This window comes from Puma concolor, chromosome E4, assembly GCF_028749965.1.
Source record: "Puma concolor isolate L17-30 chromosome E4, mPumCon1.1.hap2, whole genome shotgun sequence".
Classification (NCBI taxonomy): Eukaryota; Metazoa; Chordata; class Mammalia; order Carnivora; family Felidae; genus Puma; species Puma concolor.
The window spans coordinates 33,993,761-34,009,900 of NC_141683.1; the positions used below are offsets into that span (position 1 = coordinate 33,993,761).

At 53.3% G+C, this 16,140-nt stretch overlaps 1 protein-coding gene and 1 long non-coding RNA gene across 4 annotated transcripts in view; one reads left to right on the forward strand and one right to left on the reverse strand.

Moving 5' to 3' along the window:
• Nucleotides 1-3,349, reverse strand: part of LOC147572565 (uncharacterized) — a 30,753-nt gene extending 27,404 nt beyond the window's left edge. For both annotated transcript variants that reach the window (XR_015245860.1, XR_015245861.1), the window contains exon 1: nt 3,120-3,349. This is a non-coding gene — a long non-coding RNA (uncharacterized LOC147572565). The remainder of the gene's footprint in view (nt 1-3,119) is intronic.
• Nucleotides 1,895-16,140, forward strand: part of MAPKAPK2 (MAPK activated protein kinase 2) — a 43,608-nt gene continuing 29,362 nt past the window's right edge. Inside the window, exon 1 of one of the 2 annotated variants that reach the window (XM_086693417.1) lies at nt 1,895-2,392. In XM_086693417.1, the coding sequence (XP_086549543.1) occupies nt 2,108-2,392 (285 nt within the window). In that variant the 5' untranslated portion in view covers nt 1,895-2,107. The remainder of the gene's footprint in view (nt 2,393-16,140) is intronic. The other variant, XM_086693418.1, reaches the window with a different exon arrangement.

Genomic DNA, 16,140 nt, shown 5'->3' on the forward strand with positions numbered 1-16,140 from the left:
CTTCGTCTTTTAAGAGTCAGGGGGTTGGGAGAACTGTCTCACCACAGGCATCCTCGGCTACTGCAGCCACAGGTGAATCCCTCCAGCTCCCAGACCTGTGTCTGTGCCACTTTGGCCAAGCTGTTCGCTTGCACGGGTCTGTCTTCTCCACCGAATAACACCATCTACCAACTGCAAGGCTGAGCATGGCTTCTTGTATGCAGTCAAGTTGTGCACTGAATGAACTCTGCTTCAAAAGAGCCAATATTTATGTCAGGGGAACTGGCCCCGGGGAGTGAGTCCTGCTGCCCTCCCTGAAAGGGAGACTCCTGCCTTTTGCTCTACCTCTTAATCCTTCCCTGCCTGGGCTCAGTCCCAAGGGCTCCTGTCCTCAGGATATCCCATTGTTTTCTCCCTATGCTGGGTGTCCTTGGACAAGGGGGCTCTGGAGTATTGGAGGGACATATTAGGGGCCATGTGTGGCTATAGCTCAAGCCCCATTTTTAACATTTTATTTTATTTAGTTTTTTTGAGAGAGAGAGAGAGAGAGAGAACCCCAAGCAGGGTCCGGGCTTTCAGCCCAGGAGGTTTGATTCCCCCCGACTGTGAGAGCATGACCCGAGCCGAAATCAAGAGTTAGTTGCTTAATGGACTGAGCCACCCAGGCGTACCCATTCTTACTTTTGCATTACCGGTAATCAAGCTGAGGTTTTGTGTTCACCTGTCTGGTCTTTTTTCTCAACTGTTCTTAGAACAGGGAGGAGGTCAGCAGGGATGTATTAGATGATCATCCCCCACACCCATCAGAATGCGTATAGAGGCCCTCCAGCAGCTTATAGTTAGGGCCTCCCCAGTCGCCTCCCCCTGATCTGGGCTACTATGGGCCCAGCTAGATCCTTGGTATCTTCCGCAGAGATATGGCGCTAATCTGGACTAGACCTCAGCTTCTTAAAAATACCCACTTCTCCTAATAGGCGTAACCCAGGGACTAACTTTTCCACGCTAGAAATCAGACCCTAGTCTGATCCAGACCTTCCTTTTGTTTCACCGTCTTATCTAATTCCACAGGGCTGCAGAAAGGTATTGCTTTTCCTCCCACTGAGGGAGAGGTGCAAAGGCTTGCCCAGGGTCACACAGGAAGTCTGAAGGTCAGTCTATCCTTCCCCTCCCCACCCCCCCCACGCAGTTTCCTTTCTTAGCTAATTTACATGAGAAACAGTTCAAAGTTATAATTGCTACATTGTTCAAAGTTACACAATGATTAAATCTTTCGCTGACAAATTCATGAGAAAAGAAATGCAAAATTCAGAGGAAAATGGTCCAGCTAAGAACATGTTTAATATTTGCCTCACACCTATTTCTAGGAGGAAGCTCTGTCATTCCCTGTAATTCATGCTCACGCCGCTTACACTTACTAGCCGGTCACCTCTCTCCTTCAAAATACACCCCTTCTTCCGATTGGCTGCTGCCGTCTAAAAGAGCCAGACGACTGGAGAAAAGTGGGTTTTCTATCTGAATTATGCGCCTACTTTCATACGCCTCCTTCTTCTCTTGGCTTGCCCCTGATCAATCACGAACCGGGGTGTCTCGGCCCCCACTCCCCTTTAGCGACCCCGCCCGCAGGCCGCTGCCCCGGCCAGCCACCCTCCGTCCGCACTCGGGAAGGCTCGCGTCCTCCCCTTTAAGGCCAGCCCCGCCCCCGCGCCCACGCCTCCTTGGCCCCGCCCCGCCTCCCGAAGCCCGGCCCCTCCGACCCTCCCCTTTAAGGACCGGCCCCGGACGCAGACGAGGCTGTGACGCGGCCGCCGGCCCCCGGGCTGGGTACATTGTCGCGCGGCCGCTTCCCCCCGGGCCGGGCCCCCCGCCGTCCCGCGGTCCCCTGAGCGCCAGGCCCCCGGGGGGGGGAGGGTGGGAGGGAGGGAGCAGGGCTGGTAGGCGCCAGCGGCGCGCGGCGGGACCCACGGAGCCCCGCGACCCGCCGAGCCTGGAGCCGGGCCGGGGCGGGGAAGCCGGCTCCAGCCCGGAGCAAACTTCGCCGCCGGGCGGGGGGTGGCGGGGACCCCGTCCGGAGTCGGAGGAGGGGGCGGCCGCGGGCCCTCCCGCCTCTGCTCCCGCGTCTCCGGGCACCATGCTGTCCAACTCTCAAGGCCAGACCCCACCGGTGCTGTTTCCCAACCCGCCTCCGCCGCCGCCGCCGCAGCCCCCCGCCCCGGCCCAGCCTCACCCCCCGACCCAGCCGCCGCCGCAGCCCCCGCAGCAGTTTCCCCAGTTCCACGTCAAGTCGAGCCTGCAGATCAAGAAGAACGCCATCATCGACGACTACAAGGTCACCACCCAGGTCCTCGGACTGGGTATCAACGGGAAAGTTTTGCAGATCCTCAACAAGAGGACCCAGGAGAAATTCGCCCTAAAAGTAGGTTCGGGGGCCGGGGGAGGGGAGGACGGGCACGGGCGGAGGCGGGGGCGGGGGGGCGTCCCGGGGACGACCCCCAGCGCTCCGAGCGGCCAAAGCGCACGGTCGCCGGGCGCGATCGCGCGGACCCTGCCCGCACCCGGCGACCGTCCGTCCCGGCCGCGGCGGGGTTGTGGGTCCCGGGCGCCCGAGGGGAGCCAAGTGCGCGGCCGGGGGCGGGCGCGCCGCGGGGAAGGTCAGGTCCGCGCCGACCACGCCGCCCAGACCGAGTTTCCGGTCACCTCCGGGTGTGAGTGGCGGGACCCGAGAGGACTCGTGAGCACTCTGCCATTTTGGGGTTTGAGCGGGATCCAGCCGAGTCGCAACGGTTGGCTTCGGGACCACTTCTGCTAATTTCACCCTGGCTCGAGGAAGTGATTTTCGAGGCTTGTGGTTCCCCATCCTCTCCTCCCTCCTCTCTTTCTTTCTGCGGGCACAAAAGGCCCATTACTCATTGAGCTGGTTGGTCGGTTAGTTTGGAGAAGTCGGATCTCAGAGGTTTATTTAGCCTCGCTCCTTATTTGGGAGCCGGAATGTGTGATTTCACTTCCCTGGGCCTCCCGAGTGCGGCCATGCCGCCTTGGGGCGCGCCGGCCCGGGAGGTGCCAGCCTGGAGATTCCGCGGGGACACCGCCCCCCGGGCGCAGGGGAGGGACTGTTTTGATCCGAGAGCAGGCCCCCCTCCTACCTTCAGTGTCTGTGAGGCTCCAGATGGGAGGCCAGCAGGCTCCGGCGCGATGTCTGCTGTTTCCATAGCTCCATTGATCATTGTGAACCGGGTGTCTAAACCACGGCTTGGCCCGGTGCTGATTCCGCAAATCAGGGATGGCCACTTGAGCCCTGGACGTGGGGGATTGGTGGACAGTACGACGGAGCGTTTTCCTTGAGCCGGGGAAACCCAACCTCTTTTTTTTTTTTTTTTTTTTTTTTTTAAGGGGGGGTGTGGTGGTTTCGGGGGGTTGGGGAATGAGGAGTTAAGTGAGAATACCTAGTTCAGAAGTTAAACAGAACGGACTTGGAGGCCTGATAAGGTGGGTGGGTCCTCAGTGCAGCGTGAGCCATGTTCAGGGTCACTTAAAAAGGTTTTCCCCCTCAGACAGGTTTCAGATCAAACCACATCTCTAAAGGTGACACATTACGCCTGTTTCCCCTGGGGTGTCTTAATGATTGGAGGAGGAGAAAAATACTTCCTGTGTTATATTTTTCTCTTCCCCCTCATGCCTCCCCTCCTCAGCTAGCTGTATTTCAGCTATTAATACAACTCAGATAGGTGTGATGGGCGGAACTGTTGGAATATATAATTCGATGTAATAAAAGGCTGGCACTTTGCATTCCATGTGCAATTTCCAGATTTTCAGGCCTCTAAAATCATTTTCCTGCTGCTTTCATCCTCTTGGGGGAGAGCTTTCAGCCAGTCCCAACACTGTCAGATTTCTTTGGTTTCTACTCTAAGCTGTTGTGACTTAGACCCCTTTCCCCATACAATCAACTGGGGACAGGGAGTAGGAGCTGTGGTTTAAATGTGTCACTGACCTTGGGGAATGGAATTGAGTGAGTGCTGTTTGACCACAGTTAACTTGTACGGGTGAGGAAGCGACAGACACCCTTTCTGAGATAGTTTTCTATCTCTCCGAGAGGCCATCTGCCCTCACCCATCAGCAGTTTGGGGACGAAGGCTGTTCATTCATTCCCCTGGATAGTTGGAATATTGCATAAAGACTTGAGAACAAAAGCTCTCAACCTCTTTTTATTCTATTTAATGACACATAAAACTCCACTCTAAAATGTTTTAGGGTGGCAATTCAGATTTCTTTTGTAATTCAGATTTCTGCGATTGTAATTAATAGGAGAGAGATTTGGATATGTCCCCCCGCTTTAGTTTTGAAAGGAAAAATCCCGCAGCATTTTAAATAACACTCATAATTTATCCCTCTCGGGTGGGAAGTGGGTGCAGATTGAAGTCAGTCTGTTTTGACAGGCAGTCTGCTCCCAGATCTTGTAAGTTGGCTCAACTGTTAAATTGCAGATTCCCACACATCTTTGTGTAAAAACTTAATAATAGAGGAAGAAAGAAGGTATGAGACATTCAGAGACTGATAGTGTCAACAGCACTTCCATGTCCAAATATTGGCTAAGACATAATTACAGCTTGTAGGGGGAATCTGGCCCAGTGAATCCTGTCTGAGACACACACCAAAGAGATTTCTAGATCTTGAATCTTGGTGAAATTAACCTTCGGTGCTGAGTGGTGAAATGACTTTCAAAACCAGGAGCGTTTTGACTATGAAGCAAGGGGAGGTAGATGCTGGCGGGCTAGGACGGATTGCCCCATCGGTAGGTGCCTCAGGAAAAAGGGATCGGATCTCCACTGTCCGGGATCTCCACTGTCCGCATAGCATTAGGCCATTCCTGGGGATTCGGGGCAGAAGCTACGGGGCTGGAGCAGGGCCTCCGATGGGGGTTCTGACCTCTGCTGTTTCTCAGCTCTGAGAGTTAATGGGAGGTGGCAGATGCCCAGATGCCCTGCTCGCTCTGTGGTCTGGTGACCTCTTAACCCTCTTAAGTGAAATCAGTGCTTTCCAAAAAAAAAAAAAAAAGCCCCAAGCCACCTTGCCGCTTCTCTCCCTGCACCTCAGAGAGCTAACATTTCAGTGCTTTTAGTGCGTGCTGTGACCTTACCTCACCATCTCTCCTGGCTGCTGTTGCTAAGTTCTGAGTCATACCCATACTTCGTCAGAGTCGGAAGGGACTTCAGAGGTCATCGCATCTACCCCCCTCGTTGTGCAGATTTGCGAAAACCAAGGCCCAGAGCAAAGACTTGCTTGAGGTAGTATAGCCACGCGCTTGGCAGAGGCAGGATTAGAACCCAGGATGCCTGACTCCCTGTCTCAGGTGCCTTCCCACCTTGTAACTGCAGTGACATCAGCAGACTCGGACCTGGGATTGGCTGCTGCTCCAGCCTAGGGAGCTTCTCTCTTACCCCCTTGACTGATGGCGAGGGGGTGCCGGGTGGGTATGTATTACCTCCCCAGCAATAACCCCCAAAGTTGGAAGGGTAGCTTACGTACCAACTCAGCAGCTCCATGAGTTCTAAATATGGTTAACAAGCTTTTTAAAAATAATTTTTGTATACCACCCCCTCCCTTTTTAGGGCATGTTTGATATAAATCTAACGTATTATTTTTTGTATAAGAACATGGGAATTCTATTAACTATTTCTTTGATACGGACGCCTGGTCCCAATCCACTTGTGTAATGGTTGGTTGTATTCCCCGTGGGGTTCCTCAGCTGCTTCCTGCTTCTCCGTGTCATGGTGACTCTTGGGTATTAGCTGAACAAATTCAATTAAAGCTGGCACTGTTGTCCCTCTCTGCTGTGTGACTCTGATTAGGTGAAGCACATTATTGCTTTACAAAATATAGAATGTTGTCCTCCCTTATCTCTGTTTGTCTTTCCATTGCGTGGATTAGAGAAAACAAGGTCCTGTGATGTCTTCTCCTTTCCTTTCTCCGGTGGTCCTCCTTCCCCAGGTCACCTCGTGTCACTGCGGTGTGGCTTCCTTTGTTGTTCTGAGGGGGAGATCATCGGAACTGCCCATGGTTGGTCTGAACACTATTAGAGGGAACCACCAGATCTCCCACAGCCCCAAAGTACAGGCATCGTCCTCTCCAGCTCACATCATCCCGTATACCTCCCGGGGAGCGAGGAGCAAGATAGGTAGTGTGGCTGCGTGAGGGGCAGTGTCCCAAGATGGGGTTCTCTGGATGGAATCACACGGTGAGGAAAGTTTCTTTGACTAATAAATCAGCCTCTTTCATATCCATTGAGGTTACAGGTAGTTAACAGTTTGCTGAGCATCCTATCATATGCTTACCTGTGTGGAGGAGACAGACCTATAAAGTGCCTTAAAATTTAGGGGGCCAAGAAACCGATTTGGAGAAGGCAAAATTAACAAACTTGGTTTGCACGCTCCAGTATGGCAGCCAATACCCATGCATGGCTATTGAAGTTAAAATTAATTAAGCTAAATCAAATTAAAAATCAGTTGCTAGGCACATTGCAAATGTTCAGTAGCCTGCACGTGGTTAATGGCTGCTGAAGTGAATAGTGCAGAAGAATATATTCATCCTTGTAGAAGGTTCTACTAGCCTTTGCTGGTCTGGAGGTTAAATCATGTGATTGGGAACAGAAGAGCTTTAGAAGGGAAATCTGGGAGGACCCAAGGAGCCATGGATGGCTCATTGCTGGGCCTCTGAGGTATGAGTAGATCTGTCGGAGGGGATGGTGACCCTGGCTCTGAGGGGAGATCAGGTTGGCAGGGAGCATATAGGGCTAGTGGCTCAGAATTGACTCTGACCTAGTTTTGTGTTAAAAGCCGGTTTCAAAGTACTTGAGGGGCGTGAAGTAAACGAACAGGCTGTTGTAAAGCAGGGTGACAGATCACTGAGGTTTGGGCTAGGAGGTTCTAGTTTCTGGTTTCAGAGATGCCCTCCCCCCCCCCGTCTTGGGGCCTTGGTCCCTGTTTACTGCACCAGGGCTCTTGGTGTCCACTGAGGCAGGATCAAAGTTGGGTCGGCTCATGGTCCTTTTTCACTTGTAAATTCCGGGCTTTGATGGAGTTGAAAATAATCTCCAGCTAAGATCTGGGGTCAGTAGCTGATGGAAGTGGAAGGAAGAGCAGCCCCGAGGCCTTGAGACCAGATATCAGTGGGTGCCTGGGAATTGAAGGGGCTCCTTTTCAGGAGGACGAAGGCACTGGTACTCATGATTAAGATGTTTTGACTGCTTGGGCCCAGAGGAGTTGGCCCATCATCCATTGATGATTCCCTTAAGAAGCAGGTGCAGGGATCCAGGGAGAGACCTGGAGGAGCCAAGATTCAGGACTGCAGACTTGATCCCTGCCCAGATCCTGGGGTTGGAGGAGGGGCCAAAGCTCCTGTCACCCGCAAATCCCAGGGATGTTTGGCGGCCTTGCCAGGAGGAATGTCAGCCACAAGCGGGAAGGACAGGGCACTGGCGTCTGCATTTGAGTCCCTTCCATGATTCCCAAGAGGCCCTTGCATGTTCTGAGTCAGGACTCCTCCCTTCTGATTTGAGGTCCTCTCTTCTGCTGCAGGCCCTTCAAAGTCATGTGGGGTCTCTTTTCTCCTCTCTTCCCTGGTCTGCAGCGGTGCTTCAGGGTCCAAGAGGGAGGTGGGCGGGCAGGGTTGGTGTCTGCTGTGTTCCAAGGGGCTGCAGGTGCTCTTGGTAATGGTTTAAGGCCCGGTGGTACAGAGACCCACGCATCATTGCACCTTACTGCTGACACTCCCCGGCATCTTTCTTGACTCCTTCCATCCCACCAGAGCGGGAGGCTAGGCCCGTCAGGAGGGCTTCAGTGGTCTGTCCAAGGCCTTACCTGGCATCAGCATCAGGGACACAGTTCCCCAGGACCTGCTCTGAGTCTGGGTTTCTTTGGTTTTTTGGTTGCTAGAGGGAGTAGTGCTGGGAGTATAGACCTGGCAGCACAAAACCGAGCTCTTGGCACTAGGTCTTCCTACGTAGGTCACCTCATAAATGGGGACATTGGTAAAGAGAAGGGGCCACGCCACTGGGTGGCTTGATGTACACCAGGTATGTGACCCACATCAGACTTTGTACCCTCTCTGGTCTTGAGAGGAATACTGATATTTTGTATTTTAAGATGTATACAGATGCATATTTTTAGAGAAGAGCCTGTTATTATTTGTTATGTGTCGGATGGGAAAGCCAAACATGGGGTCCAGGCTATATGCCCTGCTAACTGGGCATGTGTCCTGCAGTAGGTCAGTTAAATTTTCCAGGTTTGGGTGCCCATGGCAGAGGTCAGGCTACCCATTGCTCCTGAGCACTGGCATTGGTGGGTAGCGGAAGGCTGTGCCGGGGGCAAGAGGCCAAGAGCTGGCCGGATGGCTTGCTGACCAGCCCCGTGTCTGACCATCAGCAGCGTCTGAGCCAGAGTGGATGCCCCTGGTGTGGCCTTGATGGCTCCAGGGTAGCCTGTGCCGTTAATTAACAGTCCTCCCTGACCAACCGTCACTTCTTTTGTGTGAAGACGTGGAAAGTGTTGCACCTAGCGCCTCGGCAGAGAGGATGGGGCCAGATAACTCAGTGGGATGTGAATCTGTTCTTGCCTTGAAGTTAGAAGAATCTTAGTGTAGCAGTGTCTCCTGGCGGAGATGCGGAATTCTTTGTGTTCCCTGTCTGCAACTTCTTCCCCACTTGAGGTGTGGGGCCAGACGTGGCCGCTGTGATCGGTGTGCAGGCTGGGCCCTGCACAGGGGCACCAGCTGAGGGAGGAAGTGAGGGCTGCAGTCTAACCTACCGTTCGCTAGTCAGGCTTCGTGTTGGCTTGTGGCTGGGTCCATCCACATGGGTGCCTTCTTGTAATTCACCCAAAGATACGGTGTGGGCTGGGGACTGTCCTGGGATGAGAGTTGGGGACTGATTCCTAAAGCTGACGAGGAAATTAGGATTTGCATCCAGGTACCACTCAGCAACCCCCTAGGGCTGGGTAAGACTGGAAATCAGAAGTCTAAGGAAGCAGGAGGAGAGAGGGATGCCTGGTGAGGTCTGTTCTCTTTCTTCTTCTTCCTGCTCACTAAATGCTAAAACAGTCGTTTCAGCCCTGGAGCTTCGGACCATGGAGTCCTGTGCTCTAGGCCATCATGTGTGGCTGGATCCAGGAAGAAGAGACACAGTGGAAAGGGGGATGAGCCTCTGGCAGTGCCCTTTGGGGGGCTTTATTTCCTGATCCAGTAAACATCGCTGTGTGCTAGCTGGCAGGTGGGAGAGGCTGGGACATGGCCCCAAGGTCAACCCCCATCAGTAACTCATGTTCCCTCCAAGACTGGCCAAGCTGTGTGTTTATTCTGCTAGGAACATGAGCCGTCCCAAAGGGTCATATGAAAGGGCATCTTACTCTTGAGGGACGTTTCCAGGCATCTCCATGGCCCGTGTCCATCCAGCACTCATCTGGAAGGTGAGGAGTGGTGACCGAAGGCGGAAGCTATGTGGCCACCACTCGAAGCCTTTTCTGTCTCAGACAAGTTGCGGGTGACAAAGGGAGCTGTATGGCTGATGCCTTCTCTCTGCTTGGCTTCTCTCCACTGATTCTTCTTCTGAACCCAAAGCAAAGGTGAAGGGGACCTACTGACAGGTCCCTGCAGGCTCCTCCACCGACCGTCATGCTCTTATGGGGTGCCTTGCCCCCGACCCTTCTGTGGCAGGTGACTGAGTCAGTCATGTTGCTGCCATTGTGACGATCCATGTTATCTCTAGGCTCCCAGCCCACACACTGGATGGACACTTGCAACCTGGCCTCCCGCCCAGGGCCTCGACCTGTTACTCAGCCCCCCCGTCCCAACAGCTAAAAATAAACCTGCTGCTGCTGCAGTCCCCCACACACAGCCCGGCCCTGCTGTCTGCCCCAGGGCTGCCTGCCACACCGCCGAGCCCACTCTCTCTTGTCACTTGTGGTCTCCCCATCTGCCCCCTTCTCTTGTAGCCCGAGCTTGGGAGGTGGTGGGGGGCAACTCATGGTTCTGAGCGCTGGGAGTGAGATACGATACCTGGAGCAGCACCAGGCTCGGTTTGCTCCCAGCGCTCGGAAACGTGAGTTGCCCCCCACCACCTCCCAAGCTCGGGCTACGGGAGAAGAGGCAGTGCAGTGCGTACAAAGGCTCTGGGGAGCCACCGTGCTTCTTCCCCATGAGGGGAAGGGCTGGGAGGAGGTTGCAGAAGTTCCCCGGGTCAATTAGACTTTCCCCCCGTGCTTGCCTCCTGCTCCGGCTTCCTCCAGGCTGCAACGGCAAGCAGGCCTCCCCGCAGAAGGTACACGGAGGCCAGCAGGAGAGCTCTGCCTGAGGCTGCCCCAGGCCCTCACCCCCACTGCCCTGTGACTGAGCTCGCTCCCTGCCCTGGGACTCCTGCCCTGCTGCTGAGCTATATTCTCCACCCCTGCAGCGTGGGGCTTCAGGTTACCACATTCAGAAGTGTGACCTCATCCTGTTGGCTTCCAAGGATAACTGGGCCCTGGCTCTCGGGGCCTCCCTCCTGAGTCAGGCCATGGCCCCTCTGGCCCTCCCAGCTTCGCCACCTGCAGGATGTCACAGAGAGCACGGGTCTCTTCTGCCTCCTGTGAGGGCAGGGGTGGTGCTGATCGGTGTCCACTGAGGTCCATTGAGGTGACCTCTTGCCCTACTGCCTGGGGATCCCGGAGACCTACAGGATGTGAGGAAAGGGGCTCAGGGAGCTGGGGTACCTGCTTAAGTGGTAGATACTGGGCAGACTATATCTTTTAGCTTGACTTTGGCACTCTCTTCTTACTGATTTTTCCGATCCTTGGGCAGGTGTTGATACTAACCATGCACAGAAGGATTCTGTGTCTTTTTTCTGGGATTGGGATTTGTTTGGGAGAAGGTGTGTTGGGGGAAGAGTAATAGAAGCTGAGGCAGGTCTGGGGGGCCCTCTGGCTTGAGCTAGAGTTACATACTGGACCAGGTCTCCATGGACTGCTTCCTCCTGTCTGTCCCTGCAGGGCCTCATTTCCTCTGCAGGGAGAGATTTATCTGCCAAGGCCCATTGGCTTCTGGAGGGAGGAGTTGGGTGTAAATGGCTAAGAGTTTATTTTTAACTCTGACAGAAGGAGCCCCTGTCCTTGGAGTCACCATACCCTCCCTCTTCTCTGTCCCGGGCCTCCTTCTCTGGCTTCTGTAATTCTTAGAGGAAGGCTTGTAGATTCCAAAGGCCAGGCTTCACAGGAGCTGGGGAAGGGGAGCCTCTCTAAGTGAAGAATCTGCAGGTTGCCCGACTTCTGTAGAGCCCAGAGCACCGTGGGGGCAGGGGAGTAGAGGGGGAGCCCTGGGCATTGGAGGCCACAAGTGTGGAACGCACAGCATCCTAGGAATGCAGGTGGACCGGTGCGGAGGCCACAGGGGCCTTGGAACTCGGAGGACCCTGTCTACTCTGTTGTGCTGGGGAGGGTGGCAGGGGACATCTCGTGGCCTTCGTGGTGCCTCTGTGTTTCCAGGCACCCAGGTCTCGGAAAAGCAGAAGGCCACGGGGACAGAGTGAGTGTACCTGGTAGCTTGCTTTGTAAATGCTCATGTTTACAGAAACCCGGAAGCTTTGTTATTCCCTCTGACTGCCGGCCTCTCAAGCGTCACATCCGTTCTTTCCACTAGAGCCCACGTGGGATTCTCAGGGGTTTCCTACCTTCATGTCCCCCTCCCCTGGCAGGGCACTAGTCCCCTGTGCTCCTAGGGAGGAGGACGAGGGGTGACAGCACCCTTGACCCTTCTGATTTCGTGGACTTGTTTTTGTTACCTTGCCTTAGATTTTTAAAAAGAACATAAAATTGAGTTAGAGGTGTGTAATTAGAGAAAGAAGGGATGGAGAGTAGAGGGGTGCAGCCGAAACATTTAGCTGACTCTGAGAACCTCAGGCGGGGAATTAGGGTCTTGCCCCTCTGTCCCTTGGACCACATGCAGGACTACTTTGCCAGCCCTGGTCATGTAGCTTCGTAGTTTCAACCCTTCAGTGGGTCCCCTTTGCCTGGGGAGCACAGGAGATTTTCAGATCCTTCCTTGATCTGACCCCAATCTGGTTTTTGGTTGTGTTTTTGTTTTTGTTTTTTTTCTGAATGACTGCTGTGTTTCAGCTCAAGGGGCTTACATTTGCTCTTTCCTTAATAGGACCCTTCCCCTCCCCCTCCACTGTCACCTTTGCCCGTGGTATGTGTGCCATCTGTTCATCCGTATCTTCTTTGCCTCCCTGCCCCACCCCTGTCTGTATCTACCTACTCCACCCTGTACAAATGCTGCCACCCTCATGAAAGCCTTCACCCTAGAAGTGGGTCTCCCCCACCCTCCCCCGCCAAACTTGCCAAGACACTCCCCCCTTCTGTTTCAGTTGAAGACAGTTTCTCCATGTTCAGGGAGCTTTCTAAAGATTGGATTGCAAGTTCCTGAAGACTCACATCTTCATTCTCTTTACATTCTCTTACTTCCACGTGACTCTATGCCCTCATTTAGAAAAATTTCATGGAGTATTTTGGCATCATGAGTTATACCCAGCTGCCTAAGAAAGGTGCGATAACTGAGTAATGGTGGATGCTATCTGCATCGATATAAGGTACGAATGGTGATCCTCAGGGTGGAGGGGGACGGCCGTGGGCGTGGAACAGTATTAGGCTGGGCTCTCTGAGACTAGCCAGGGGTATAGTGAAGCCCCCCGAGTGTCTGTCCCTGCTCTCCCTCCTGTCTGCCAAAAAGCCATTCATAGCAGAACAGTCTTCTGGGCATCTCTTTTCTCCACACATTCGGATCTGCTGACTCAAGCTGGCACCTTCTGTTTCTGCTAACGGATTTCTCGTTCTCGTAAGGGCCCTGACCACAGTTTCCCATTGATGCCTCTTGTCTTTCTCGTCCCTGCTCCAGCGCCCCTCCTTTTCCGGTTCCACTACGGAGATGACCCTTCTGCCTCTCAGAGAATTTTCACTAAGGGAGGGACAGATGTGGAAGTAGCCAGCTCTCCTCTGGCTCTTGGCATCTTCTAGTTAGCTCCAGACAAAGCAGAGACACACAGATGTAGTCCAAGGTGATCGTACTGCTGGCTTTGCTCCTGGGTGAGGCGAGAACACCAGCGTTGAATACCAGGCTGCCAGGTCTGAGGTCAGAGGTTTGACTCTCGTGGGGCCACTTGACTCCATGCCGCACCGTTGTAGGAGAAACAGAAGGGGACTGGTATCTGAGAGACCTGGCTTGCGTGGTCCTCGGCAGGTCCGAGAACCTGTCTGGGCCTCATTCAGTTTCCTCGTTTGTGAATCAGAGGGCTCAGAGTTGATCTCAGAGGACGCCTGCTTCGAATGAGAGGGCTTTCTGTAGTGCTGCTTCTGTGACCCCACCGCTGGGAATACTGCCCTGTGCTGGAGGACGTGGGGCAGTCCAGGTTCCAGGCCGCAGGGGCCATCCTCTCCGCCCTCACTTTCTGCAGGCCAGCGCTCTTTCACCCTTCTCCGGGCTGTAGTATTTTTATTCATTCAGCCGTTCAACCGATGTTTGTAAACATTTATTCTCCTCCATGCCTGCCTCCTGTCTTCGCTGCTGACTGGCCATCAGGAGGCCCAGATGGCAGGATTAGCCTCAACTGGGAGACTAGTCAGGGTCATCCCCTTGGGTTTAGACCCCTTTAATACCTCTGCTATATGAGATGAGAAGAATTTGGAACAATGAGGGCTGATTCTTTCTAGCAGCTTGGACTAGACTCCTGCCTTTCTAAGCAGGATTTGCCTTAGGGTGCCTTCTATCCCTCTGAGATCCAAAGCAACTTACTACTCAAGAAAATTAATTAGCAGTGTTAAGGATGACTTTGCAGCCTCCCTACGGATAGATCGGAACAGCAGATCGACTTTGAAACATATAACAGTCCTCAACCTTCTGCCCCATTCAGCTCACTGTTGAAGGTTTAGCAACCCTGTGAAGGTTTCCCAGATTAATAACAAGTCTTTCTTGAGCAGATACTATGTGGCAAGCATTGTGTTAGGTGTCCTACTTATATTCTTGTTAATTCCCTATATTAATACTGCCAAGTAAAAGTATTCACAGAATACTTAACATTTTACAGAAGGGGAAATGTGATCAGACATGTTCGGAGCAATGCATTCATTAGCAACCATTTGTTGAGTACCTACTGAGTGCTAAATATCGTTTTAGGCTCTGGGGATACATGAAGTGCACAAGACAGAAAAACAAAAACAAAAACAACCTGCACAGAGCCTGCATCCTAGTAAGGGGAGACAGACAAAACGTAATCAATTAAATGATACAGTTTGACAGATGGTGATAGATACAGTGGCAAAAAAATGAAGGAGGGAGGAGGCCCTGGAATGCTGAGAATGTGTGTGGCTCAGGGAAGGCTTTCCTGGGAAGGTGGTGTTGCCTGCACTGTGGGAATACTGGGATGGGAGGGGCGGGGGCAGGGGGCAGAAGGAACAGCAGGTTGCAAAGCCCTGAGGCCGTTAATGGTGGGAGTGTCTTACGCTGAAACCTGGGCTCCTTTGGCATTTGCAATATTGCCGAATTGTTCCTCCATGACTCCCTTATAATCTAGTACTCAGTTGACCTAGCGATTTGTGTTGTATCATCAAATATTTATGGAATGCTTATTTTGTGCAAATCGCCACCATGGTAAGGTGTGGGCCTTGCCTTTGGGAACTTACAGTTCAGAACAGGAGTGAACACCTGTGTGCATATAAAAGGGATGAATACCCCCCCCCCCCCCCCCCACACACACACAGCAGTCTGGATTGTGCCCTTTCACACACATTCCCATTTGGTAATCTCTGGTGAAGGTAGTACTTCTCTGACGGAGGCAGGCCAGGTGGCCTGATTTCTGGGTTTACACACGAAGAAAGAGGTTCAGGGAGATGGTGGTGGGGACGCGGGTGGAGTCAGGGCAGAGGATACAGAGACACGGGATGGGCCCCTCAGGGTGGAAGGGCTCACTTTTGCCTGGCATGGGCAGAGGACACATCATGGAATCACATCTGTGACACACCCAGGGGAGGGTACAGATAAAAGTTTGGCCAGTGGAGGGGATTCTAAGGGGAAATGGTGAAGAACTACACTGGCTACTCCTGTCTTCTATTTGGCTGAGAGGGAAAGAGATGACCTCCTCCCAGGGATCTTTCTGGTAAGAGGAAATGCTCGGTATGGGTGTGGCTGGCTGACCATCCAAGAGAATCAGGGAGGAAAGGGGGAATAAAAAAGAGGGGGCCGGCCTGAGCCTGGGGCAGAACTTATTTTTATCCTCCTTTGGGCCCTAACGGGACTTCTGTCTCGCTCTGAAGAATCGCCTCCATCCTGTGTTCAGCCTCCCGGTGGAGGAGCAGGCAGGCGGCCTGCCAGGTGATGGGGAGGCTGTCTGTCCCCCAAGCTCTGGCCATCTTTGCTTCCTGCCTCTCAGGAGCCCAGAAGTCAGGGCTCGGGATGGAGCTGACCGTTAGCACAGATGGGAAAGTGAAGCAAACCCTGGGGTTTTTTCCTGAGTGCGTGCGGTGATGAAGGAAGTTGCAACATCATTTTCTTTTTCTTTTCCTTTCTTTTCTTTCTTTCTCTCTCTCTTTTTTTCTTTTTCTAGAAGGGGGAAAACCATCTTCCAGTAAACTTCACAAACAGTATCCAGTCTTCGATGGAAGCCATTGCCCCACCCCCACAGTGCTTTTCGTATTTGATCTTTTCTTCCATCTTTCTCCCCTGTCTCCCCCCCCCCCCCCCAACTGTGGTGTTCCTCTTGGCTGAGAGGCCACGTCCCTGCGTCAGGCTGGCTACCCAGAGGCTTGCTCGGTGGCCTCTCCTTGACGGGGAGCTGTTGAAATACGACAGGTGGTTCCTGATACCCACCTGGCCTCTCCTGCTGTCGCATCAGTCTGTTCCTTTGGTATTCCAGAAGGTCGAGGCAGCACTTCTCAGCTCAGGTAACCACACTTTGTGGTAGATTCAGAGCATGTGTGCAGGCAGATGCTGGGCAAAAAGGGCCTAAAATGTGGAAGGCAGGAATCAAGGCTGGAAGACCACACGTGTTAATCTGGAGTCCTCGGTCAGGTTTGAACTTGGCCTTTTACCGTACCTCGGCAGGGGTCCAGTTATGTTTGAGAGTGTGCAGATGATCTCTTTTGCCTGATGAAAAAT